Source organism: Acanthochromis polyacanthus, chromosome 7 (assembly GCF_021347895.1).
Source record: "Acanthochromis polyacanthus isolate Apoly-LR-REF ecotype Palm Island chromosome 7, KAUST_Apoly_ChrSc, whole genome shotgun sequence".
NCBI classification, from domain to species: Eukaryota; Metazoa; Chordata; class Actinopteri; family Pomacentridae; genus Acanthochromis; species Acanthochromis polyacanthus.
The window spans coordinates 37,925,148-37,952,592 of record NC_067119.1 but is presented as its reverse complement, the minus strand read 5'-3'; the positions used below and the strand labels follow the sequence as shown (position 1 = coordinate 37,952,592).

General features: G+C 41.4%; 1 protein-coding gene across 11 annotated transcripts in view; it reads right to left on the bottom strand.

Moving 5' to 3' along the window:
- LOC110964507 (voltage-dependent N-type calcium channel subunit alpha-1B-like) overlaps positions 1-24,669 on the bottom strand; it is a 252,634-nt gene extending 227,965 nt beyond the window's left edge. For 10 of the 11 annotated variants that reach the window (XM_051950632.1, XM_051950642.1, XM_051950638.1 and 7 more), the window contains exons 1-3: positions 23,653-24,669; positions 20,659-20,765; positions 14,567-14,706 (exon numbers count right to left, since the gene is read on the bottom strand). In XM_051950632.1, the coding sequence (XP_051806592.1) occupies positions 14,567-14,706; positions 20,659-20,765; positions 23,653-23,908 (503 nt within the window). In that variant the 5' untranslated portion in view covers positions 23,909-24,669. Of the gene's footprint in view, positions 1-1,950; positions 2,118-14,566; positions 14,707-20,658; positions 20,766-23,652 lie in introns of those variants that run through there. The other variant, XM_051950640.1, reaches the window with a different exon arrangement.
- Between the last annotated feature and the right edge of the window lie 2,776 nt (positions 24,670-27,445).

Here is a 27,445-nt window from a genome sequence, read left to right as displayed (position 1 = left end):
CCAGGATAGCTCAGGAAAATCATCGGATTTCCCGATTAACTACAAAAATGAGCTAATCTCGCCTTTGAGCTCCCACACTCACTGACATACTTTCCCCAAACTTAACCAGCGAACATGAGAGTGGTAAAGCAAGTCCTGGTGATCAGCATCAGTTTCTTAAAGAAACTTAATGAACTAACGATGCTGAAACCCTCTCACTCGTAGAAAGTTAACAAGTTTTACGACTGGCTTCATGATATGATCAAGATGCAAAACAGACTTACAGAGCATTTCCTGATGGATTAGGCAGTGGAGGAAAATCACATCCAGCTCAGGGTTTTCCTCCTTCACTATATCCTTATCCTTTTCAGCAGCTTGACATTTATTCCTGTCAAGTTCGGCGATCCATCCGTGTTGACATTGGCGAGTTTACACCACGGCAGCTTCATCCTCTGGATGACCCCAGACACCCTGTCCTACAAGTCCTCTCCATGTGTTTTCCCCTTCATGGATTCCATGGTCAAAAATTCCTCTGTTGTCTCAAAATGTTCATTGATCCCTCTAATAAAAAATAAAAGCTGAGCAGTGTCTTTTATGTCATTACTTTCGTCCAGTGCTAATGAATATAGCTTGAAGGACTCCATTTTTCTTTCAGTGAGCTGACTAAGTCTTCTTTGATTAGTTCAACACGGCGAGTAACTGTCCTGCTGATAAACTAGTTTTTTCAAATTTGTTTTTGCTCACTGGACACAGGAGACCTGCTGTCTCTATCATGCATTCTTTCAAAAACTCCCCTTCGGAGAAAGGCTTGCTAACATTTGCTATTTTGAACGCTAGCAAATAACTTGCCTTTGTGCTTGACTCTTAGATCGTAGTTTGCAGAATAAACGGATTTTGCTGAGTGTGTAAAATGGCTGCCAACCTCTGAGCCGTAGCTGTCCGTTCTTGCTCTGACTGGTTGCTAGCATAGTTAGCATGCTTCGTGGAAAAGTGGCGGTTGACATTGTATTCTTTAAAAACGGCAACGGTTTCATTGCAAATTAAACATAAAGCCTTTGAACAGACTTCAGTGAAAAAAATATTTAGTAGTCCACTCCTTCTGAAACACTTGACACTCACTGCCAACTTTTCGTTTCTTTGATCCACTCATTGTTATGGCAGGGCTCGATGCAGTTGCAAAGTAGAAGAGAAAATAAAACAGCAAAGGTCACTTGTGTCTGGAGTGCTACATCTAGTGGGGACAACAGAAACGTCGGGTACTGCAGGGGAAGGCCAAATGAATGTGGCCTTTATTATAATTTCGTCAATTCTAATATTGACAAAATCATTTTGTGGGCCGGATTGAAAACCCTAACGGGCCGTATGTGGCCCGGGGCCATAGTTTGCCCATGCCTGCTATAGGACAACAAATTCTTATAACGAGGAAGAGCTATACTTATACTGTGGATGATGAGGTGTGAAACAATCCTAGTGTTTTGTAGAAAAATAAGTGTCACTGAAATTACAATAAAATCTGATTTGACTTGGAGTTTTGTTATCAATGATAATTATCAGCCTGCTAAGATCCACATTGCAGGAAAACAGAGTCCTCATTTAAAGTGTAATGTACCCTAAAATGTTTAAGTACTGCAGTAATGACAAAGCTCCTTGGATTTTTGGATGATTCTTTTATCTTTTGTTGCTCACTGATAATTGGCTGGAAGCAATGTCAAGTGATCCCAGCCTTTTTCTAATGGAGCTGGAGTGCAGTTTGACAGCAGATGCTGTGTACCAGATCTGCAGTAAATCATAGAGCTACCCATTGTAGAAAAAGCAGGGACATCAGTTTGTCTAGCCACAGTTGCTTCTGTATTATAAGGAGCATGACTTTCACTATTTCTCCCTGGAACCTCTTCTCCTGTTGCCATGCCATGACTGCTACCCTCTCCTCCTATGTGTATAAATAACAGCTGAATGCCCAGCAGAACTCACCTCTCTTTCTTGGGATTTCTAGGGAAGACATTCTGGGACTAGAACGAGAGCCACCATTTTAATCAAGTGACTTTTTCATCAACCCTGGAAGAAGAGCTCGACACCGGCTCTGCTCATCGCTCACTGTATCCAACGCCTCAGAGGTCTGCTGGTCCAGATCCATGGAACTGAAGGAGCTCCAAAGGCAGGACTTGAACCGTTGCCATAGCAACGACACAGCGCCTGGGAAACAAAGACGCTCTGTCGCGCTGTGAAGGTGTCACCAAGCTGCGACTATGTCCCAGCCACACAGAGACTTGGCTAATAGTAAGAACCGCTGAGCTTTCTCTGTTCCTGATCTGGGTTGATGTCACTAACCACTTGATTGTTCAAATCCAGCCACTTCCTTCTTCGTTTGTGTATCGATCGTAGTCTAAATTACCGTTTCATTGAGTCAGGATGTCCGCTATCTGTTTTTTTGTCACCATAATCCTCTTCTTTTAATATGCTGATTTGAATCTGCTCCACACACACACACACACATACACACACACACACACACACACACACACACACACACACATACTATGTTTTTCTATCATTGTGGGGACATATCATTGACTCCCATTCATACCTAACCCCTAAGAATTACCCTAACCTTAACCCAAACCAAAACAATGCCTAACCCTAAAGAAACGTTTTTGCACTTTTATTATTTTCAGTAACAACAACATGGCCAAGAAAACACTGTTTAAACTTGTGGGGACCGAAATGAGGTCTCCACAAGTGACATTGTTTTCGGTTTTCCAACAGTTGTGGGGACATTTGGTCCCCACAAGTATAGCCAGCATCTGACCACACACACACACACAACACACACACAAACACACACACACACACACACACACACACACACACACATGCATTCACGCACGTACACACACGGTACATTTCCCACGGTACATAGCTCACCTGTATTGTTTTGGTAGAATAGTTAATATTTTCATTTAGACCAATCCATAGTCTTGTGTGTTTCTGTGCGTGAGAACTGGAGTGAATTTCAACCGAAATTTCAGATATCAGACTGATCAACTGTATTTTAACAGGAATCTCCCTTGAGATTCTGCCTAAATTAATAATTTCCCCGGAAAACCGGGGTGGTGCCCCTTTATTTAACGAGTGCAATATAATCCCTTCAGTGGTTACGCTACACACTTGACATCAAGGCCCCAAGCAGTCAACATTTCTCTCAACCCCATTGTGATGTTCTTAATATTCCATCAAGGAAAAATTGCAAAACAGCAACTTCTTCAGCTGGAAGTCCTGACTCCAGACTGTGACCCAAATGGTCACATTTGTGGCCTTTACTTACAGTGTGTGAGTTCAAATTTCAAGTCACATTGTGCTCAGTCATGATGATCATTAAGTATTTGTGTCGCTTTAACTCGAATAGGCACCTACTGTGTTAACTTTGTTGTACTGTGATATTTATGCTTAAAAACACGGCTTTCGCGTGAAATGTGGAGCATGTCTACATGTGCTGTTTTTCCATTCATAGAAAAGAACATTTGTAGAAAAAATCACTCGGTTTCATCTTGGACAAATCTGACATTAGAATGCCCTAGTTTTACAATTTTTACAATTATTTTTGGTTACACACCTGTCTGAGAACATTGCAGCTACCAAGGAGCTCCTGCAGCCTACAATGTGGGGTGCTTAGGAAACATTGCTAAATGTTCGATAAGAAAATGTTCAGCATGGGATGTGTTTTGCCTGTGACAAGGGGGGAGGTCTGACTAAATGAAATGCTACCAGTGAAAATATTTGCATAATGCCCAATAAAGTGACTGATAAAGTGTCTGTTCAGATTTATATGGTGCTCCACTGTCCACCTGGATCACCAGTCTATTTCAGCAGTATATTATTACTCTGCCAAGGGATGCGGCAGAGTTATGTGATGATCGGCGTTTGTTTGTCTGTCTGTTAGCAAAAATGGACTAACAGATTTAAATGAAATTTTCAGGAACAGTCAGAAATGAGACAAGGACCAATTAATTCCATTTTTGCTAGTGATGCGGCTTATAGTCTGGATTCACGGATTTGTTAGGGATTTCCATATCACTGCGAGATAGCGGCACAACGTCACTGGTCATATGACGACAAGTGAACACTACGTCTGCGGCCTGCTGACGATCACATGCGATCCAACTACAAATCCACCGCTGTGGACCATGAATTTTTAAAGATTTCATCTGTCAGAAATCATACAACCACTGAGCAGCCTTGGCAGAGTACTGCGCTCTCTGAGTGCTTTTCTTGTTCTAGTTTAGGTTTGTTTCAACTTTACAATTGTCATATAGCTGAGATGGCAACTTGAGAAAAATGATATCCTGCTTTTCAGGTCTGGCTTTGCTCTGGTTTTTGATCAACATCATCCCTTCTGTAGCCAAAAAATGACCATACAACTGACACACTTCATATCATTTTACTGTGCTCATGTGGAGCCTGCACATCAACAGATTCTGTGTCTCTCAACTGAAAGAACTCTGTGTATCCAAGAAGCCTTAAATTGAGTCAAGGATGTTCTGTCAGACAAACTTTTCTTGTAGTTTAGTCATTGGAAATGAGGAACATGTAAGATTCCTTTTTGATTCAAGCAACTATAAAAGTTGCAGCATGATGTGAATTAACTTGTCTCACTTAACATCACAGGAAATGTGACTATTACATAATCCCTTGTTTCCGAACAACCCCATCTTTTCATGTTACACTACAGCAAACCGCGAACACTCAAACCTCATAGAACATATAAAAGGTTGGTGAGCTGACTGCACTCTGTCCAAATGAGCTGAACAGTGAGTCATGGCTAATGCCTAATTGCAGTGGGTGTCTAAACAGCACATCCTGGAGGAAATGAATGTCATCATGAAGTAGTGATTTGTTAGCATGTGTGTACATGCATGTTTAAGTGCACCATGATGTGTGTGTTCAGCTGTGTGCACTTTACATCCAATAACCATCCTGAGAACATCAACCCGTCAGTGTAACAGGGCACTGATAAGATATCCAGATCGCTGCTGTAATGGCCTCTATCCACCACCCGGCCTTCAATTATGGTTATTATGTCAGTCTGCTCAGCTCCAATTCAATCAGGCCTGCTTGGGCCACTCCCCACACATGCACGAGTACATACACACAAACAGGAAAGGGCTCTGGCTGCATGCAGGCCCTGACAACCTGTCAATAACCCTCAGCTCGACACTCAACACACTCAGAATACAAGCTTTTTACATGTACAGATGCACACATGCATATTGATAAGGACAAATGTTCCTGACAACTGTTTTTGTGTATGTTAATCTTTTCAATATAATTAATATGTAGATTGAAAAAATATACTTTTTTATTGTATGCGTCCATAACAGCAACTGTCTTGTTCAGTGCAAGGCAGTTTGCTGATACCATTGCAAACCATAGCAGACCACCCAAAAAACAGAAGGGGGCCACCAGAAACAAATGGAGCAACATCAGCTGTACAGTTTTGTTTTACTGCTTACTTTATCATCAGCTATCTTCAGAACCCTTGCTGGAAGTTTACACAAAGGGAAAAAAACAAAGTAAAAAGATTTGTAAGCACTTTATCAATAGCAGGTTTTTAAGATCCAAAGGTGGAGCCACCATTTGACGATTCAAGTGACAATTTAGTTGTAGTGATTCCTACAACATTGGTCGTTCTTGCTACACAATGTGTAGTATCTGCACTTGAGGAAAATATTAATTGATTGCAGACTATTTGCAGGTACAGACTATCAGCATCTGGTGATCGGGCAGCGCAGACTGATGTCGGGCTGCAATTAACAATTATTTTAATAATCAATTAATCGGTCGATTATTTTTTTGATTAATCGATGAATCCGATTAAAAAACACATTTTTAATTTCCGCCTCTTTATTCAGAAATAGAAGATTTGGAATGACAGAACAAATAAGATCATTATAGGGAAGCCTTTGTCTTCAACCATCAACAGAGGCCTCATGTCAGTGACGGTCATGTTGAGGATGCTCTCAGTCAGACAGCTGCTTGCTGTGGTTTACATGATGTCTTTCTCATCATGAAGCCTCTCAGTGCAATTCATCCTGCCTCACTCCAACACAGACCAGTGTTTTCACTCAGACTTTGTCAGAAAATTAGAACTTGAGGCTTAATCTTCAAATTATTACCACCATTGTGTGCAAGTTATGTTTATTTATAATGCATATTCAAACCCTGCTTAAGCTGATTAAAGTGAAATAAAACATATCTCTCACAGTCACACACGCTCTATCACTGCCATTAATCAGCTAACAAGCAAACGCTAGCATCAGGCGAGCTACCAGAGACTAACGTTACGCTTTCTCACCATAAAACGGAACAAACTAGGATAATCCAGTGACTTAAGGTGTGTGTCCACTACATGGATCTGGCCTGCTGGTTCGGTTGGTGCATTTCTAGCTGCTATCCGGTGTGTTTACCTGCAGCTCATCTACATGAAGTAGACTCGACTTCTGCTGTCCTTAAACATCCAAACTAGCCTTCGGTGAACTAATACAAGGACAGATTCAGCTGCTGCACAGCTTATTTCTTGCCTCAAATGCTTTAGAAATATATTTCCCTGAAGTGTTTTTGAAATAATAGAGAAAATTTGCCGCCGAGGCACTGTGTTTATTGACTCATCTACCGGACTGTCAAGCTGAAAGCGCGGTCACGTTACCACGGAGTGGTCCGCTCGTGACCGTACGTCACCAGTGCGATTTTCAAATGCGTGCGTTGCCGTGCGGGAAAATCGCATGTCATGTACACGCGGCATGTTTTTGTTTTGTGGAGTGTGAAATGCTCCCACACTTATGAGGACTTTGGTCAAACAGTTTTCTCCGTATCGGTCATGTTTCATTTGTTGAATTTACTCTTCCTTTGAAAATACCTCCTCTGCTCTATCTCCACCTGGCTCTGTTCAATTCGCTCTGCAGGTGAAGTAGACGGCTCTGCGACATGGCGAACACAACAAATTGATAATGCAATTCTTTGCCAACACTTTTAATAATCGATTATTAGCGATTTTATCAATTCGTTGTTGCAGCCCTAGACTGATGCACCATCAACTACACTGTATGTTTATATAGTAACAAACAACATATTAGCCAGGGCAACACTGTGACTCACTGCAGTATTCTAATAAATTTTGGACAACAAAGGAGCTCTCTGGCACAGAGGAATAACATATCAGGTAGTGGATCATCATCATACCTGTAAGCAGGCATACTTTTTTGATGGGATTTCGTGGCAGAAAGAAGTGGCTTCCAGTGACGTCCATTGAGAAGGGTGGGGCATTGATGAAGCATTTGAGAATTGGCAGCAGCTCTGTTTATTACAATAAGGTTTCTGAGACAAGACCCAGATAGTCCAAATAAATTTCTGTATGAATTTGTAAAAGGGTCCACCAGTAGGAGCAACAGGTTCCCAGGGACTCTCTGCAGCCAAACAGCATTTTCAATCAACACCCCTGCATTTCTTCACCAACCCCCAACACTACAGCTCTTATTCAACACACAAATCCCACTATTTCTGTACTAGCTTTCTTGTCCCATGCAAAGGGATCCTCTCCATGTACTCCACAGACAATCTGAGATAATAGGTTTATAGATTAATATTAAGTCCATCCAGGAATTCGCAATGTTGCAATTGCGCGAATTCACGCGAAATCAACCAATCTCCGCGAATTTTGCGCGGCCTTGCAATTTTGTCCAATCACCGCAACTTTCCCGCAATTTTGGTCCGCCTCCCATGAGTTCCACCAATCAGAGCAGTCCCCAGCGCAAACCTAATGCATGTACGTCACAGAATTCACTTCCTTGTTTATGGTTTGAAGATGCAGACATGTGCGATACTAATGTCTCTCATTTACCAACAAAAATTACTGCTGAAGACCGTGATAAACAATTAATTCACTGATGTTCTTCATCAAAGCGGAGCTAAACTGTTTTACACCCGTGCAATACTGTAGTGGAATACAAAAAAGAAAAAAAATCATCGATTGATACACTTAAAAAAAACACGAAACATATTAGAACGGCTAATGATCAGACAACGGACCACATAAATGACCATGATGGAAACTGTTGCTTCCAGATCCGTAAGAGAACTGAAAGAATGAAGGTAAATTAGATCATTTATTCCACCTAAGAACACGGCAGAGTTATATGACGATCAGCGCCTGTGAATCCTTCTTCTGTTACCATATCACTCAAAAATAGACTCAGGGATTTGAATGAAATTTTCAGGGTCGGTCAAAAATGACACAAGGACCAAGTGATTAGACTTCGGCAGTGATACGGCTTAAAGTTTGGATCCACGGATTTGTTAAGGATTTCCCATTGACGTAGCGGCACAGCATCTCATAGTGGCACGGTAACCATGGCAACAAGTGAACGCTACCTCAGCGGCCTGCTGATGATCACATGATTGTTATCCTACTACAAATCTACCACTGTGGGCGTATGGGAAATGATACAAGGAACAACTGATTAAATTGTGGGTGTGTCTCTGAGTCCCATCAATTCCCGTCGCTGGCTACATATTTAGGTCACGCGATTCGGTATGTACACATGCAGAAGGAGGACTGCGCTCTCTCAGTGCTGTTCTTGTTAGTTGACATGACAAGCCGTGAGCGTGTGTGTGTGAACACGTGTGTGCCAGGATGTGAAATTATCTTTTTAAGCCACTGACAGATATGTCCGAATATGATTCATTCAATAGTAAATTAGCATTTTGTGCCGCAAATCTACCAACCACGTCATGTTAAACCAGTATCTGGCTGCTGCTAATTTCCCACCATGGTGTGCCAGCTTTTGTGGAAATGGGTTGGAACGCAAAATAATTGATTTCGGAATAAATATTGTCAATTACAGTGTTAAAACATGTTCTACAAGCTGGAAAAAATGCAGCTTTTTAGCAGTTGTCACTGTCTTCCGCAATTTCATCACAATAAATAAGCTTAAAACATCGCAACTTTTATCGCAATTTTTTAGAAAAGCTGCCGCGAATTCAGGCATTTTCGGCCGCAACAATCATGAAAAACGCCCGCAAAATCCTGGAAGGACTGAATATTCTATTTTATCCTGTAAAATACTTAATATTTGTTGGGTATAGTTATAGGTTTTCTTATGTAAGAGCTAGTCGGACATAATTCGAAACTTGAACACACACACACACACACACACACACACACACACAGTTATTGGCTCCATTCAAGTAGCCTGATCAGATTAATCTGTTATATTGTTCAGATTGCTGCAATGAATGTGTTTGTTATATAGCCAATGCTATAATAGAATATTTCATGAAAGTTGTCTTCATATTCTGTTGTTATTTCTTCATATTGCAGAGAAGCAATCCTGAGGTCCCAAATCGAACACCTTTCTCACCACCATCTGCCCCTTGAAAGCCTGTCCATCATTCCCACAAACCAAATCGGAGACAAGTGGTGACACTGGCTGAATCCAACATCCATAGAACCCCAAAGCCACCAGAAAAAAAGGGAAGGTGCAACTTCATCCTGAGTAGGCTGCTGACCAGCAAACATCTGGTAACCATGCCTAAAAGAACAACATTGTTTTTGTGCTTATGCATCGAACAGCAGAAAAGATAATACCTGACTTTGTAGTTGTGTCATCAGACCTCTGGCCATATGTCTCGAAAACTAGGGTGAAAAGAGGAGCAGAGTTGTCAGCTGATCACCATCTGGTAGGAAGTTAGATCTGACGGTGAGGAAATCGGCCAGAAAGACCTGGTAATCCCAAAACTGTAGTAAGGTAAACTGGGAAGGTCTGGTGGAGGCCCCTGTAGCTGCAGAGATGAAAATTTGGGTGTAGGGGAATTCGGAAAGGCTACGAAGTACTTGAGACTGGCCTCAAGAAGGTTCTTGTCTACCATTCAATGTCTCAGGAAGGGAAGGCAGCGCTTGGCCCAGGCTGTGTACAGCCGGGTTGGAGAACTGGTGACCCAGACTGGCGAAATGAGAGATATGAAAGGAGACAAGTATTCAGGGAACACCTCCACCCAAATTACACGTCCTCTGATGAAGATGCAGAGGCTGAAGACTCGCCCATACTTATGGCAAAGGTTGCTCCTCAGTACCTCGGTAAGAAGCGCCTTAAGACTCTTGATACTGTTGTCTTGGCTTTCTTGGCTAACATGCCTCTTAAGTGTCCGATCAACATGAGGAACAATGAATGTGAAGCCGTTTGCTTTTTTTAAAAATAAAGGGGGGGGGGGGGGGGGGGGGCAGGTGTGCTCCAATTATTGGGATATCACACCTCTCAGCCTCCCTGGGAAGGACGACTCTAGGGTGCTGGAAGGGAACTTTCAATCAATTGTTAAAAATGGAGTAAAGCAAACTTTGATTTATAGTGAGTTTTTATTTGACAAATAGCTTTCTTACAGCTGGAAATGACAAACAATTGACACAACACATTAAGACAGTGTTGTAATTTTTAATTTCTTTCTATGTTGTTGCTTTCATACATTTTTACTAAAAAATGTATTAAGTCCACAATTAATGGTAAAGCCTTGATTTGCCACTGCATCAGTCACTTTGACTAGGTTATCCATCCACTGAAAACCCTCCAAAACATCACATTTCCAATACCATGCTTGACCGTGTGGATGTTTTTCTTGGGGGTAACTGCTTGTGTGGATTGTCTCCTAATGAAAGGTATAAACTTGTGTCCAAACAACTCCAACTTCATCTCATGCAACCATAGTTAAAGTGAGCTTTTGTAATGGCCTGGTGTAGCCTAGCCGCGCTAGACCCAGGTCTGAAGACACAAGGGTCTAGGAACTCTCGACAGGGAGGGAGGCAGGCTAAAAGGTTGTCTTTCAAATCACTCTGCAGCAATTGGGTAGGTATACAACCAATCAGCACAACGAATAGGCTGACGTAGTTCCAAGAGCACCGGAAATCAGAGGATGCGGTAGTTCGGTGAAGCCTTATTTATACAGTCAATGGGTGAAGCTCAAGTATATTACAGACATGTTAACAGAAAGATTATTCAGAGTCGGTGCTAATGGAGCTCAACGACTGTTGTTGTTTTTGTTGTCGACCCTGGCAGAGAATTAAATTCGTTGCCGTGGGTTGTCTAGCGTGGCTATGCTAGTTGTTTCCGGTTGTTTCTGTCAGAATCGTCACGCCTCTGTCGTCACTTCTGACTCTACACTTCATGGTGATTCGTCCGGCCAGTTTTAGGAGCATCCAACCTCGAGGCTTACCGAGGGTAACTAGACCCACCCTGGCAGAGAATTAAATTCATTGCTGTGGGTTGTCTCGCGCGGCTAGGCTAGGCCTGGTGGGCATCTGTATGATTGTCTTAGTGATGTGGACTCCTCTTTGGTGTCTACTGGAGTGTCTGATTGAGTTGTTGCTTCCAGAATTGCTCAGATTCATCAGAATGGTCTTGGTGGTGATCACTGCATTTTTCTTGGCCTCCACCATTCTTGCCAACACAGGAGTCACTTGTGGCTTCCTAACATGACTTGTGAGCTTATTTACAGCGTGGAACACCTACTGTTTTGATGATAGTTTTGTAGTCACTAATGTAAGAAAAACTGGTATTATCTTGTTCTCCTTGTGCCTGCACTGGTTTTCATCAGGTGCCTCAGCTTCCTCTCACATTCAGATGATATGCTTAGATTAATTGGCAAATCTAAATTGCCGATGGAGTGAGCGTGCATGACTGTGTGTGATGGACTGGCAACCTGTCCAGGTTGCCAGCTGGGTTAGACGCCAGCTCCACCATGACCTTCTACATCAGTACCCAACCTGTTTGGCTTGGAGCCCCCATAAGATGCAATTTGCAGATGGTCCCTGTTCACTCGTTGGACAGCCGGCTGCGCACAGACATCAATGTCATAGCTTGAAAGACAGCTACTTTTGCTAAAACAGGGTTTGTAGCACTTTGTCTACCTTTCAACAATGGGAAAGAGGTAACGTTTATGGTTTGACAACGTACATTTAATGAGCTATTGATGTCAGAACTTCAAATGTGTGAATTGTTCACTTATGATGTAGAGTGCCATAAAAAAGTATTTGCCTGCTTCCTGATTTCTGTGTTTTTTGCATATTTATCACTTGCAAAGGTTTCAGATCATCAAACCAATTTTAATATCACACAGAGACAACCCAAGGAAATACAAAATGCAGTTTCTAAATGATGATTCAATTTACTAAGGCACAAAAAAAAATCCAAACCCTTCTGGGCCTATATGAAAAAGTAATTGCCCCCTTGTTAAATCACAAAGTAACTGTGACTAACCACAGTTTTGGGAAAGCTGAGTTGAATTCCATGGGCCACACCCAAACCTGATTGCCACCACCTTTGTTAAATCAAGAAATCACTTCAATAGAATCTGTTAGACAAAGTGAAGTAGGCTACAAAATCTCAAGAACAAACGCATCATGCCACGATCCAAAGAAATTCAACAAGAAATGAGGAAAAAAAGTGATTGAAATCAGTCCATTCCAGAAAAGGTTACAAAGCCATTTCCAAGGCTGTGGGACTCCAGCGAACCACTGTCAGAGTCATTATCCACAAATGGAAAAAACTGGGAACAGTGGCAAACCTTCCCAGGAGTGGTCGACCAACTAAGATAACTCCAAGAGTGAGACGACGGCTCATCCAGGAGGTCACAAAAGAACCTAGAAAAACATCCAAAGAACTGCAGGCCTCACTGGCCTCAGTTAAGGTCAGTGTTCACGACTCCACTATAAGAAAGACACTGGCCAAAAATGGCATCCATGGGAGAGTTCCCGGGCGAAAACCACTGCTGTCACAAAAGAACACAAAGGCTCACCTCACATTTGCCAGAAAGCATCTTGATGATCCTCAAGACTTTTGGAAAAACATTCTGTGGACTGATGAGTCAAAAATCAAACTTTTTGGAAGGTATACAGCCCGTTACTTCTGGCGTAAAAATGGCACAGCATTTGATAAAAAGAACATGATGCCAACAGGAAAGCATGGTGGTGGCAGTGTGATGGCCTGGGGCTGCTTTGCTGCATCAGGACCAGGACAACTTGCTGTGATTGATGGAAAAATGAATTCTGCTGTTTACCAGAAGATCCTAAAGGAAAACGTCCGGCCATCAGTTTGTGCCCTCAAACCCAAGCGCTCTTGGATCATGCAGCAGGACAACGATCCAAAATACACCAACAAGTCCACCTCTAAATGGCTCAAAAAAAGCAAAATTAAGGTTTTGGAGTGGCCAAGTCAAAGTCCGGATTTAAATCCAATTGAAATGCTGTAGTGTGACCTTAAATGGGCAGTTTATGCTAGAAAATCCTCCAATAGGGCAGAGTTGAAACAATTCTGCAAAGAACAGTGGGCGAAAATTCGTCCACAGTGGTGTAAAAGAATCATCACCAATTATCGCAAACACTTGATTTCAGTTATTGCTGCCAAAGGTGGCACAACTCGCTATTAGGTTCAGGGGGCAATTACTTTTTCACATTGGGCCAGATAGGTTTGGATTTTTTTGTGCCTTAATAAATTGAATCATCATTTAGAAACTGCATTTTGTATTTCCTTGGGGTGTCTCTGTGTGATATTAAAATTGGTTTGATGATCTGAAACCTTTGCGAGTGATAAATATGCAAAAAACACAGAAATCAGGATACTTTTTCATGGCAAAGAAGGATCAGTGATGTTTAAAGCTAACAGCTGCAGTCATACAGTAGTTGCCACAAAACATATTGAAACAGTCCTTTTCACAGAGTGACATCAGCTGTGGTCCCTGTGCCTGTCAACTTCAAAAGTCATGGAAAAGGAAAAACTCGTTCTAGGTAGAATATCTGTATGATTTGGATCTTACGGCCCACCGAAAAAAGAGACTGAAATCCTGTGTTGCAGTAATTTCTGCACTGTGTAAACCAGTTTCCCTCTGGCTTTCTGCACGTCTAATGCAGACAATGCCACCTTATCTGCTTATTCGGAAAGAAAACACGCTGCCATTCACCATCTGGGATGGCTCGACTCTACTAATCATTGGAAATGCAAGACACACACACACACACACACACACACACACACACACACACACACACACACACACACACACACACACACACACACACACTATGTTTTTCTATCATTGTGGGGACATACCATTGACTCTCATTCATATCTAACCCCTAACCCTTACCCTAACCTTAACCCAGACCAAAACAATGCCTAACCCTAAAGAAACGTTTTTGCACTTTTACTTTTTTCAGTAACAACAACATGGCCAAGAAAACACTGTTTAAACTTGTGGGGACCGAAATGAGGTCCCCACAAGTGACATTGTTTTCGGTTTTCCTACAGTTGTGGGGCCATTTGGTCCCCACAAGTATAGCCAGCACCTGAGCACACACGCACACACACACACACACACACACACACACACACACACACACACACACACACACACACACACACACACACACACACACACACACACACACACACACACACACAGAGCAAAGCTCTCTTCTCCCCTCATTAATCGCTGCTGCCCATCAGTTCTGTCAGTTAGCAGCTGTATAAGCCATTAGGCCAGTGCTACTCACCCTGTTAGGACCACCACAAAGTCCATTACATTCCAGCCATTACGCAGGTAGGAGTCTTTGTGAAAGGCAAAGCCCAGGGCAATGATCTTGATGCCAGCCTCAAAACAAAAGATTCCAATAAAGTAGGGCTCTGTGTCATCCTGTTGGGAAAAAGGAGAGTACAGTGAAGAGAAGTCATGAAATTATATACTTTCATCTATGGTAATAAAATGAATAGAATAGAGAGAAGTGTCCAAAAGATAAGTTCAACAGATTCAGGGTCTCAGTCTGTTGGTCTAGAAAATTAAGTGATCCATGATCATTTTCAGAGCTGCATCAGATACTTCAACACCCTGAAGAACTATCAGTAACGATACTGAAATCATGTCATTCGATTTTTTTCCTTTCTGTAAATCTGTCAGTTTTAGTGACATCTCAGAAATCTGAAGTTGTTCTACAGTCAAAGAAATTAACTCAATGTGAATATCACTGCATGATTCCAGTATTTTATCCCTCACTATTATCTAATGTGACTTCTTTCAAGCCAGAAAAATTAGTAAATATGGAAATATGCAGTATTTCACCACTTAATTTGAGTGCTGGTAGAGATGGTTACAAAACTTACTTAAATTTTGGCAATGGTAAATTTTGCTTAAAGAAAACACAATAGCTCAGTTCAACAGAAAAACTGCTTGAAATCCAAATAAATCATGAAAGCATGTCGCTGTTTTGGAGTCTGGATACAAATTTCTGAGAGGCATCACTTGATTCTTCTGACTGCTTACAGTCATGTTCAGTAAATACTTCACAGTAGTCTCTATGTAAAGAAGTTTGTAAAAAAATATGATTTCTAATTCCAAAATCGTGGCACTAATGTTGACAAAATCCAAAACACCTGAACACAAGTTTAAACATGTTTCTATGATGCTTGTTAGCAAAGCTACTGTTTCACATGATGGAGCCTACTGTATGAACTGTTCTATAACAGAAACTTCATCAACCTTCTGTAAAGTGGGAAAGCATCCTACATGTTGATTTTAGCGTTGTCTTTTTTCAGTTTTTGGAAAAAAAAGAACACAACAAAGAAAAAAGTTTAACCCTTGTTTACAATTACAATTTATGGCAGGACAACTTTGCTATCGAGCACAGAAGACATTTTGGAGTTATTTCTCTTTCCATCCATGGTTGAGGTGTTTCCTTACAAGTGCAAGACAAGCGCATGTTGCTGTGAAATATGAGTCCACAGTGAGGAAAAAATTCTGTAGCAAAAAAACGCAACTTAAAAGATTTGATACAGAATAATGGTTATCTTCTATAAAGTCACGGTGTGTTTTGACTGATGTTAGGGGGCAGTGGTGGTGCAACGGTTAAGTCTCTGGACTACTAATCAGAAGGTAGCCCAAGGCCCTTGAGCAAAGCCCTTAACCCTTCCTGCTCCAGGGGCGCTGTACTGCGGCTGACCCTTGCGCTCTTGTGGAAAAAAAAATCCAAATTTCCCCTCGTGGGATTAATAAGGGGAAATAATCTTTTCAGTGAGAACACTGCATTGGTGTATTGAGTGCACTGACAGAAGTGACTGAGACAAAAAAACACGGTGTTTTCAGCAAAAAGTTGAACCTGGAGTAACTTTTGTCATAAAGCAATTAAATCATTCAGATACAGGAAAGTGCATATTCCCAGTTATCCTGTAACTGTGAATGGGATGATTCCACTGCTTCCAACACGGTCCTTCAGACATAAAACTATCGCTGCCATATTACCTTTCGAGAGCTGTAATACCACTTTTGGACTATTATACACCCTTGGCAGTATTTTGACTTTAAGAAGCCTTTAAAAATTTAGGATCTTCTCCTGAAATTGGTCTTTCAAAGTAAAAGCCTGGGAAGGAATTATAAATAGTACTGTTCTGGTCTCAGTATAAACAAAGTCAGGTTTATATTGTCAGTGTAAAATTTCCCAAATCTTGTGTTTTGCAGTTTCTGTATTTGGCTTTAAATATACAGTGGGTACGGAAAGTATTCAGACCCCTTGAAATTTTTCACTCTGTGTCATTGCAGCCATTTGCCAAAATCAAAAAAGTTCATTTTATTTCTCATTAATGTACACTCAGCACCCCATCTTGACAGAAAAAAACAGATATGTAGAATTTTTTTGCAAATTTATTATAAAAGAAAAACTGAAATATCACATGGTCAGAAGTATTCAGACCCTGTGCTCAGTATTGAGTAGAAGCACCATTTTCAGCTAGTACAGCCATGAGTCTTCTTGGGAATGATGCAACAAGTTTTTCACACCTGGATTTGGGGATCCTCTGCCATTCTTCCTTGCAGATCCTCTCCAATTCTGTCAGGTTGGATGGTGAACGTTGGTGGACAGACATTTTGAGGTCTCTCCAGAGATGCTCAATTGGGTTTCGGTCAGGGCTCTGGCTGGGCCAGTCAAGAACGGTCACAGAGTTGTTCTGAAGCCACTCCTTTGTTATTTTAGCTGTGTGCTTAGGGCCATTGTCCTGTTGAAAGGTGAACCTTCGGCCCAGTCTGAGGTCCTCAGCACTCTGGAAGAGCTTTTCCTCCAGGATATCTCTGTACTTGGCCGCATTCATCCTTCCTTCAATTGCAACCAGTCGTCCTGTCTCTGCAGCTTAAACACCCCCACAACATGATGCTCCCACCACCATGTTTCACTGTAGGGATTGTATTGGGCAGGTGATGAGCAGTGCCTGCTTTCCTCCACACATACCGCTTAGAATTAACACCAAAAACTTCAATCTTGGTCTCATCAGACCAGAGAATCCTTTTTCTCATAGTCTGGGAGTCCTTCATGTGTTTTTTGGCAAACTCTATGCGGGCTTTCATGGGTCTTGCACTGAGGAGAGGCTTCCGTCGGGCCACTCTGCCATAAAGCCCCGACTGGTGGAGGGCTGCAGTGATAGTTGACTTTGTGGAACTTTCTCCCATCTCCCGACTGCATCTCTGGAGCTCAGCCACAGTGATCTTTGGGTTCTTCTTTACCTCTCTCACCAAGGCTCTTCTCCCACCATTGCTCAGTTTGGCTGGACGGCCAGGTCTAGGAAGAGTTGTGGTCATCCCAAACTTCTTCCATTTGAGGATTATGGAGGCCACTGTGCTCTTAGGAACCTTGAGTGCTGTAGAAATTCTTTTGTAACCTTGGCCAGATCTGTGCCTTGCCACAATTCTGTCTCTGAGCTCCTTGGGCAGTTCCTTCGACCTCATGATTCTCATTTGCTCTGACATGCACTGTGAGCTGTAAGGTCTTATATAGACAGGTGTGTGCCTTTCCTAATCAAGTCCAATCAGTTTAATTAAACACAGCTGGACTCCAATAAAGAAGCAGAACCATCTCGAGGAGGACCAGAAGAAATGGACAGCATGTGAGTTAAATATGAATGTCGCTGCAAAGGGTCTGAATACTTCTGACCATGTGATATTTCGGTTTTTCTTTTTTAATAAATTTGCAAAAATTTCTACATTTCTGTTTTTTTCTGTCAAGATGGGGCGCTGAGTGTACATTAATGAGAAATAAAATGAACTTTTTTGATTTTGGCAAATGGCTGCAATGACACAGAGTAAAAAATTTCAAGGGGTCTGAATACTTTACGTAATCACTGTGTATGGCTTTAATTAGAGCTTTAAGATAAGCAGTAAAGCAGGAAACCGCAAGCCCAACATTAGCAACAACATAAGTTAAAAATAACAGTAAGGTTTGAATGAACCAGTGCTGAAATGATGAGCCAATTATGTGAGTTAATTGGAAAGTGTTTGAACAGTCAATAATTTATTTTAGTCATGTTTCAAGCTTGTCAAATGTGAGGATTAATTGTTTAAATGAGACATCTTGTTTTGTTTTGTTGTCATATCTCATAATACGTCACAATAAACTGAACAATGGTCTTGGACTCTGTTCACTGTTTTTTAAATGTTTTGGACATTTAACAGATTAAACTATTAACAGCTTCTAGTAAAATAATTGACAGATCAATCGGTTATGAATATAATCATTGACTGCTAGTCTTCCACAATTACAACTCCCTGATAGGAGTCAAGATGTTTCTGTCTCCAGATTGGTAACTAGGGTTGGAGAATAGCTGAGTAAAGACAGAAAACCTGTATGGGAAATTGTATAATTGCAGTGACATGGATCTGACAATATTTCTGATGACATCATTTCATCATGAATTCTATGGTCTGTCTTAGGGATTCAGCCCAAATCACGGAGGATCAATGAAAGCAGCAGCTGGGAGGCTCCTTGCCTCAGGGAGTGACATTTCATTCTTAAATCAGCCATCCCCCTACCACTGCCAGCTCTTTGATTGGACAGAAGGGCTTACAGCGCTCGCTTCGTTAATAGACAGAGTTAACAAGAGACCTGGGGTGGGGAGAGGCACAGCAGGGGTAACCTGGGGTAATAATGTACAAAACGGATCAAAGGCAGCTCTCCAGGGTTTTCAACCACTGCGGGTGAGATTTTTTTCTTGGATGGCTTTCAGATTGGACTTGAACCTGTCATATAGACCTTTGTGTTCCTGGTTTAAATGGTAAAACAAGCTGGTTGTGTTGTCTTGTAGTGCGACATATAACTCCTGCAATATGCCAGAACAATTATAATTGTCAGGACCCCAGCTTCAGCCCTGCATAGCCCCCTCTCTTTCTCTCTCTGTCATTCCTGCCCTGTATGTCGTCAGCTTGGCTGCAGGGATTGGAGCCAGCTGTAGGGATCGGCTCACCTGCCCACAGTCACCTCGCTCCATCAAGGCTCGACTCATTCGTTCACACACTGCCAAACCATAGACATTCATACCTCATGTTTCTGCCGGTCCCCAATCTGCCTCCTGCCCACCCCGAGTCACTGCTGTCTGACCGCCCTGTATTAACAACATGCTCACCGTCTGAATTCGCCCCCCAGCCTTCACCAGCTATGGCTTATCTTGCCGTCATGGATTCCCCAAGCCTGCCTGCCTGCCTGGATAGTTTAATTTCCTCTGTTCTGTGAGTATCCCCATTTTGTTTGTTTAGCTTGGTTAATTCATCTTAAGTTTTCTTAGGTTTCCCCTCACTGGTTAGTTGTGTGTTTTCTTGGGTTTGTGTAGTTTTGCTCCTTTTCTGAATGAAGTCTTAGTTCCACCTATCCTCCCCCCAGTTAGCCCCTTGAAATTATATTCTGTTCTTTAGTTAACTGAAATTACATATATCTTGAGTTTAAATTTGTTAGGGCAGTAAGCTTGGTTATTTTCACCCTTAGTTTAATTTAACCTGTCCTGCTTTGGTTTCAGTTTAATTCTCATTAATAAAGCCTATTAGGTCCTCACCTGTCTCTGCCTGGTCAGTGTCTGGGTTCTCAGACCCTCTGTAAAATAAAGTACCCTATTTTTGGTGAATATCATCGTTTTTGTAGCTGAGATACTTTCATACAACTGAAGTTGTGTTTCTTATTGCAACCAAATCTTCCTTTTCATTGTTTCTCTGCTGTTCCTCACTAAATTTGCATTTGATCTGTCTTTTTAGGTAAAGTTACATAAACACACACCATATCGAAAAAACTTTCAAACAGAGTACATGATGATTTGCCAGACAGATTTCTCTTGTAGATTAGTCATGGAAAATGTGAACCATGCAAGTTTTTTTTTGTATCAAGCAGCAAAAAAAAAAAGGCATAAAGTTAATTTGCTTTACGTCATTACCAAAGGCAAAACACCATATCACGCAGCCCTAGTAACTGTACTTGGTATTCTAAACTGTCTTCCATTAAATAGTCTGCATTAGTATTAATGCACCATTTCATACTTCCACTCATTTGACGCTGAAATGTTCAAATCTATGAGCAAGGGGACAGGGAAAAAGAGGAAAGGTTGATTCAGGAAAGCAGAAGCCTAGAACTTTATACCAGTAGATACAGTCTGTAAAGTAAAAACAACCAGAGCATCGAGTTTCTTTCAGCTGTTTTACAGTTATACAAACTGGAGCCAGAATGGTTTCACTAACAGACATCAGAAATCCTCCAAAAAATCATCACAGCAGTTGTATTTTACTGCAGTTTCTATTGTGTGAAACAATAAACTGTGAAACAATAAGGAAACAGACAGCAGTAATACTTACCAAGCGCTCTGACATCGGGGTTTTATCTGAGGCTGGTAGGTGTTGCTCCAAGGCCAGCACAATGCAGTTTGCTATAATGGTGGCCAGGATCATGTATTCAAATGGAGTGAGAGTGTTAAGGAACTCTTGTACACACAGGAAATGTTACACATCTTGCAGAAGCTTGTTGACAGCTACCAAAAAGCACCCTATTAGAGTGAAAAATGTCAAAAGAGATTCAACTAAATCATACAATTGCTGTCTGTATGCTTCTGGCTTAGCAGATTTTGTTCTTTTTCCAGAAGACCTGTAGTAAATCTAAGAAAGAAGCAAAAAGCAGGATTGTTTTTGTGACAAATACGCATGACTTTCAATGCTTTCATCATAAAAAAATCTGAGTTATAGAAGTCACTGGAAACTCAAAACTGTCATGGAAAACATGGTCTTTACAAGGGCATGGAAACTTTGTCCACGACTACTTAGTGCACATATTAAGGACATGTTTTTTTTAGTGTGCTTGTAATGTATGCGATAAAACAGTTCATAAACTGATGTCAGGATCTACCAGAGTTTCATTGAAAGGCAAATAAAACTGGATCAGACAGAAAAATAGCCACACAGTTACTGTCCTTTACAGACCTGGTCTGTTGAAATTAGCTGGACACAGACTACCAGTCAGAAGTTTGGACACAGTGCCTTTTATTTATTTGTATTTGTATTGTATTATTTGTGACATTGTAGATTAGTACTGAAGATTAACACACTTTTGTTTACAACATAATTCCATATGTATTATTTTACAGATTTGATGTCTTCAGTACTAACCTACAATATATACAATAATTTAATAAAAACCACTGAATGAGAAGGTGTGTCCAAACCTTTGACTGGTAGTGGATGTTTAACTAGAGTGAGTGAAATATAAATCAATATGCCAAAACAGTACAAGAAATATATTGGCAATTACCAAGCTCATATGTGGCACAGGCCAGCTCAAATTTAGCAAGAATCCAAATTCAGAATTTTTATTCATCTTTCCAAGAAACTCAGATATTTTGTTGACATCAGTTCAAAAACTATTTTTAATCCAAATAGTATGATTTATTTAATGTTCAGTTATAGGTCATGAGTAATAGCCAATCAACACTGGGATAAATGTTGCAAAGTGCCCCTTTTAATTAAACATATGTAAAATGTGAATAAATGAGGGCATGTCAACACAGTTTTGTAGTTTTGTGTTGGAGTTGGTGTTTTTTTCTTCAAAATTTTGACATTAGCATTAGAATTTTTACTCCAAGTATATATCACTTCTTGATATCAGCTATTGGTCTCCTTTACTACTAATGATAAATATGAATCAATAAATAGCATCTTTCATGCCTAGCACATATGTTGTACCATTTCCTGCTAGTCTGAAACAGTAAAGCATGTTGATGGATTTTACACTAACTGCTATGACAGTATGCAAGTATGGAAATAGGGTACAGTAAAACTTAAAACAGGTGCAGTAATTTACCTTCATGAGTTGTCATTTAGTATGACCTGTATGGCTCGAAAACCATACAATAGATCCTACATTTCCCTTATTGCAACGGGACAGCATCCTTCATTAGAGCATCCACTTCCCACAGCCGCCATTCTGCCTCATTAATGCTGTCTTCTATCAAACCCAACGCCTGCGATGTTTAATACAGACTTTCTGTTCAACTTTTTAAAGCCCAACCTAAATGAATACAGCGGCTTTTATTTGTCAGATTTTGGTGTACATTTGCTGGAGAGCCCTTTACAAAACTTAAAATTGTCAAACTACTTCCTCGGCTAGTTGTATTTACCTTCCCAAACAGCAATAAGATCACACACCAACGGACTCCATCCACTAGGCCTCCAGCTGCCCTGGGCCACGATACATGACCATGCAGCACCGCTGAGATTATTCTGCATCAAGATAAAGGGCTCAGTAATGCACTGCAACATCAAAACATGATAAATATTTGTTCAGTACTGAGGGTAACCAGCTTGTGACTTAAGCAATGGAGGTTATTACATAACTTGACATTACTTAATTGCAACACTTTAAAACATTCATTAACATATAATACACAAAGCCAGAGACTCCAACTCTGAAAATCTACACCAGTGAGAAATTATGTTGTCAAAATTCAACAGGTGGTACTGATTACAAACTAAATAATTTAGAATTGCGGCTGTATTTTCTTGCTACATTTTACTGGTTTGGTGTTCTTCACTGAGAGTTCAGCACGCTGGACAGCTCCACCTGCAGCTTACAGCCTTCACCAAGAAATGTCAGGGAGACAAGTCTACAAGTCCCACAAGTGTGTCACCGAAAAGCCCACACATCAGCTCTAAACCTCACCCTGACACTCTTGACATGAATATATGGTATCTGTTCTGATCAGAGGTTCCACTCCATTCTCCTACAACACAGGCAATAAAAACCTGAGACACCTTGACAAAAAAGAAGACCCTGTCATAGAAGACCCAGCATTAAACAAGTTACTAAACTTTGGTGTAACCGAAGTAAGAACACCAAATGACATTGAAAGCACACAGGTTTCCCAAAAGGTAACTCCTAAAACTCTGTGGCATACTATGGAAAAATAACTACATTATAAATGAGTCTCTTCAAGGTTCCCTTAACTCTTAGCAGTTGAAGTGACACATATCTAAGTAAACTCTTTCCGAAAATTAAAAAAAAAAAGGCAAGATATTCATTCTTGGTTAGCTCCCAACTGTGGCACACCCAGCTGCTCATCCCTCTATATCATGAGAACAAGAGACATAACTGTGGAAGTTTTACATGTTGCTAATATTACTGATTCTGTTCATTTTATATACATGCCGAATTAAAGAGTGCATGCTTCCCTTTTACTGAAGATAGTGTATCATAGCCTAGATGCGCGTTTCATCTGCCGGTGAGCAAAGAACCTTAAATGGGCACATTTTTCGACGGAGTTCGGCGAGGTGGTTTGTCTGAAACTGGACTATAAGGATATGGCCATTCGGTGATCTTTTTGGCATATTTCCGTATGATATTATCTTCGCTGAAGATGAACAGAGAGCGGTTGACAGTGAGGCAGCTCTGTTTGACTGGAATGGGGTTGTAAATTGCCATGGTTCTGGCTCTCTGGGCCATCGTCTGCTTGTATATCCTCTGGCCCCCTGGAGGCCCCGGCTGCCGACTGGCCCCTCTGGCCGGGGCCGCGGGACTGCCACCGTAACGGCTGGGCAGGTCCTCTTCAAAGCGAGCCATTCTAGGACAGCGCGGATCTTGCTGGAGAAACCAAAACTGAAATCAGAAAAAAATGGAGCAGAAGCATCACAACGCAGCCCGCCGTCCCGTCACCCAGCAAGTCCTTTAGGTGCGCGTATCGGCCACAAGCAGCAGAGCCAAGCATTCACAGTAGAACATGGAGAGGGAGGCTGTGTCTCATCAACGTCGGGCTGGAAGCTCCCTGGATCTGTCTCTTCCCATGCTGTCACTCACCACGGCGAAGAATTGACGCTCTAAGTTTCGACGATAAAATTCCGTAATGCACCATTTTCGTGGGGGTTCCTTCTCCGCCTGGCTGCCCCGGTCCTCAGAGGGAGCCCAGATGCAGTGGCATAAACGCTACAAGTCCATGCCACGGGAGGCGCCTTCAACCAATAAATAAATAAATAAATACAATAAAAGATCAGGAGGCAAGGAAACAAAAACTTCCACTTTAACAAAAAAGAGCAGAGCAGAGAAACACCGCGAGTCTTCACAGCGACCAGTCAAAATATGATTTCAACCAAAACACGTCCCGAAACAGCTGTGAGTCCGCTGTGAGTGAAACACCGAACGAGTCCTGGTTGAAGCGCCTCGCCTCTCGGACGAAGAAAACACTCCTTTTTTTTTTTTTTTTGAAGTTGTCTCTCGAGGATAAATCACGGCTGGGCTGCTCGTCTCGACGAACTGGCCGTTAATGTGAACGTGAAGAAGACACCACTTTCTCAGCGTCTCCTCTGCCACAGACCCCACGTGACCGACGAAACGCCAGCCAGTGGCTCCACCTGGACCGGCCCTGTTTCCATGGCAACAGGGAGGAGAGAGTGCGCGAGAGCCACACCGGTATCAAGTTACACCGAATAACAGAGTGCCATGATTGCTTCTAAACTAATAACGTGCACAGAAGCCACAGACAACAAAAGAGAAAAAAGGACCATAGTTTATTTTTACAATTTGTCTCAGTAAATCAAGCTGTGTAGATTTTTTTTAATATTTAAAAAAGTTGATTTAAGATGCTGACTTTAATGTGCACCATAGCACTTTTATTTCATTTTAAATCTTTCATTCTTTTTTCATCTAGTACAGTAATATTTATGCACACACGTGTGTTTTTTCTTACCTGGTGTCAGCTCATTGTCAGCTGTGTGTGTGTGTGTGTGTGTGTGTGTGTGTGTGTGTGTGTGTGTGTGTGTGTGTGTGTGTGTGTGTGTGTGTGTGTGTGATTAATAATTTGCTGCAACATTATAATTTCTCTTAGATGATCAATAAAGCACTCGATCAGGGGCGCATCTGGAGAAAAATTAATAGAGTGGCAAAGAGGTGGCAGATACATTTTAGGGGGTGGCACACACACACACACACACACACACACACACACACACACACACACACACACACACACACACACACATACATATATTTACAGCATCCTCCATAATTATTGGTACCCCTGATCCCTGATTAGGATGTGTTGAAAGCCTTAAAATAAATCAATTTTTATTGCAGAAGCATACTCTATAAATGTATTATAGGAGAAGATTAGGTGATGTTTTGTTGGCAAAAGGGGGTTGTACAAAGTATTAACATCAGGGGTACTAATAATTGTGGCACACGTGATTTGATGTTCTCTGGAGCTCTCAGTCCATCACACCAGAGGTTCCCAATAATCCACACCAAGGCTGGAAGGAAAACACACTAACAGTGAGGAAAACAATTCCAAAGTTCTTTCATTCCAACTGATGGAACATTAAATATCAGAGTGAACACATCAGGATATGAATGGAACACAATAGAGTGTTGTGTTTTGTCATATTTTTTAATCTTATGGAAAGGTTTGTTTTCCTGATTGAGGCTAAAGACCATTTTACTGCCTTAGATGGACAAAAAAGTTCATTCTTTTTATTCAAATGTATCATTAGCATTAACATGAACTCCACAGTTATCTGAAAATACACTGTTGTAGAGAAAAACATGTCTGAAGCAAATAACAGAGATATTAACTCAAAACTGAACTGTTCTTCATTCACTGAACTGAGAGATTAACATTCATCAGTAACAGAGTTCTGTGAAGGAATGTTAACATAGATACATTTCTGTCTGCTGATCATTGACGAACTGCACCTCCAGAAAGCAGTTATTGATCCGTTATGATTGATCAGCTGTGACCTGCAGGATACTTAGCTACAACTAACAGTTAATGAGCACAAAATTAGGAAATGTAAATTGAGATTGACAGAATAACTTTAAAACACAATGTTAGACGATGTTTATGTCACAGGTTAGAGTCTGATGTTAACTTACAGTAACTTCAGCTACAGTAACATAGGTCACTGCTGTTATATGTGATATGGTCCAGATGTGGAGGAGAGCGCAACTAAAGATGACTTTAACACTTAAATGTAGAGTTCAGCTCCACTTTTGGAGGGTAATGTCAGCAGCAGCTTCGGTAAACAGCAGATCCTGTAAATGAGGGCGGGACAGAAAGTCCTGGGCTCTCAGTCAGTCTGACCAATCACTACTGTCCGGCTCCACCCTTGTTGACATCACTGGCTCCAAAAATCCAAGATGTCAACCAGGAAGTAGCAAAATCTGGGATTCATTATTTTTGAAAATAAACTTATATTAAATCAACAGTAATCAGTCTCTCCAGGAATTCACGATGTTGTGATCGCCAAAGCGGAGCTAAACTGTTTTACAGCCATGCAATACTGTGGTGGAATACAAAAAAGAAAAAAAAATCATCGATTGATACACTTTTGCCGGCCGGTACAAGGAAGTAAACAAAGATGTCTGATTATTTCCATCCCCTTCAAGCAACTCGAAGCAGTAGTCGCCATCTGACATTTACCGCAGTGGAGATCCGAAAAGGGAGATGGTACGCATGCACGTAGACATGGCGGAGTTTTATCACAGCGCCACCTAGCTGCCTGGCATGCATATCCAATCGAATTTCCTTCAAAACCGCTCGTCTAAACGTGAAATAGAAAGTGAAGACATGACACCACTTTTGCATTTTCTGTTAAGATGGTCCTCGTATAAACGTAGCCTTAGATTAATTATAAGAACACGGCGGGGTTATGTGACGATCAGCGTATGTGAATCTGTTACCAACATCACTCAAAACAGACTCAGGGATTTGAATGCAATTTTCAGGGTAGGTAAGAAATGACACAAAGACCAAATGATTTGACATCGGCAGTGATACGGCTTAAAGTTTGGATCCACGGATTTGTTAAGGATTCATAGCGGCACGGTGTCTGATAGCGGCACGGTAACCATGGCAACAGGTGAACGCTACCTCAGCGGCCCGCTGACTATCACATGATTGTGATCCTAGTACAACAAATCCACCACTGTGGACGTATCGGAAATGTTACAAGGAACAACTGATTAAATTGTGGGGGTGTTTCTGAGTCCCATCAATTCCAGTTGGCAGCTACATATTTAGGTCACGCGATTCGGTATGTACACATGCAGAACACACACCTGTCTTGGTGGAGGACTGCGCTCTCTCAGTGCTGTTCTTGTTAGTTGATC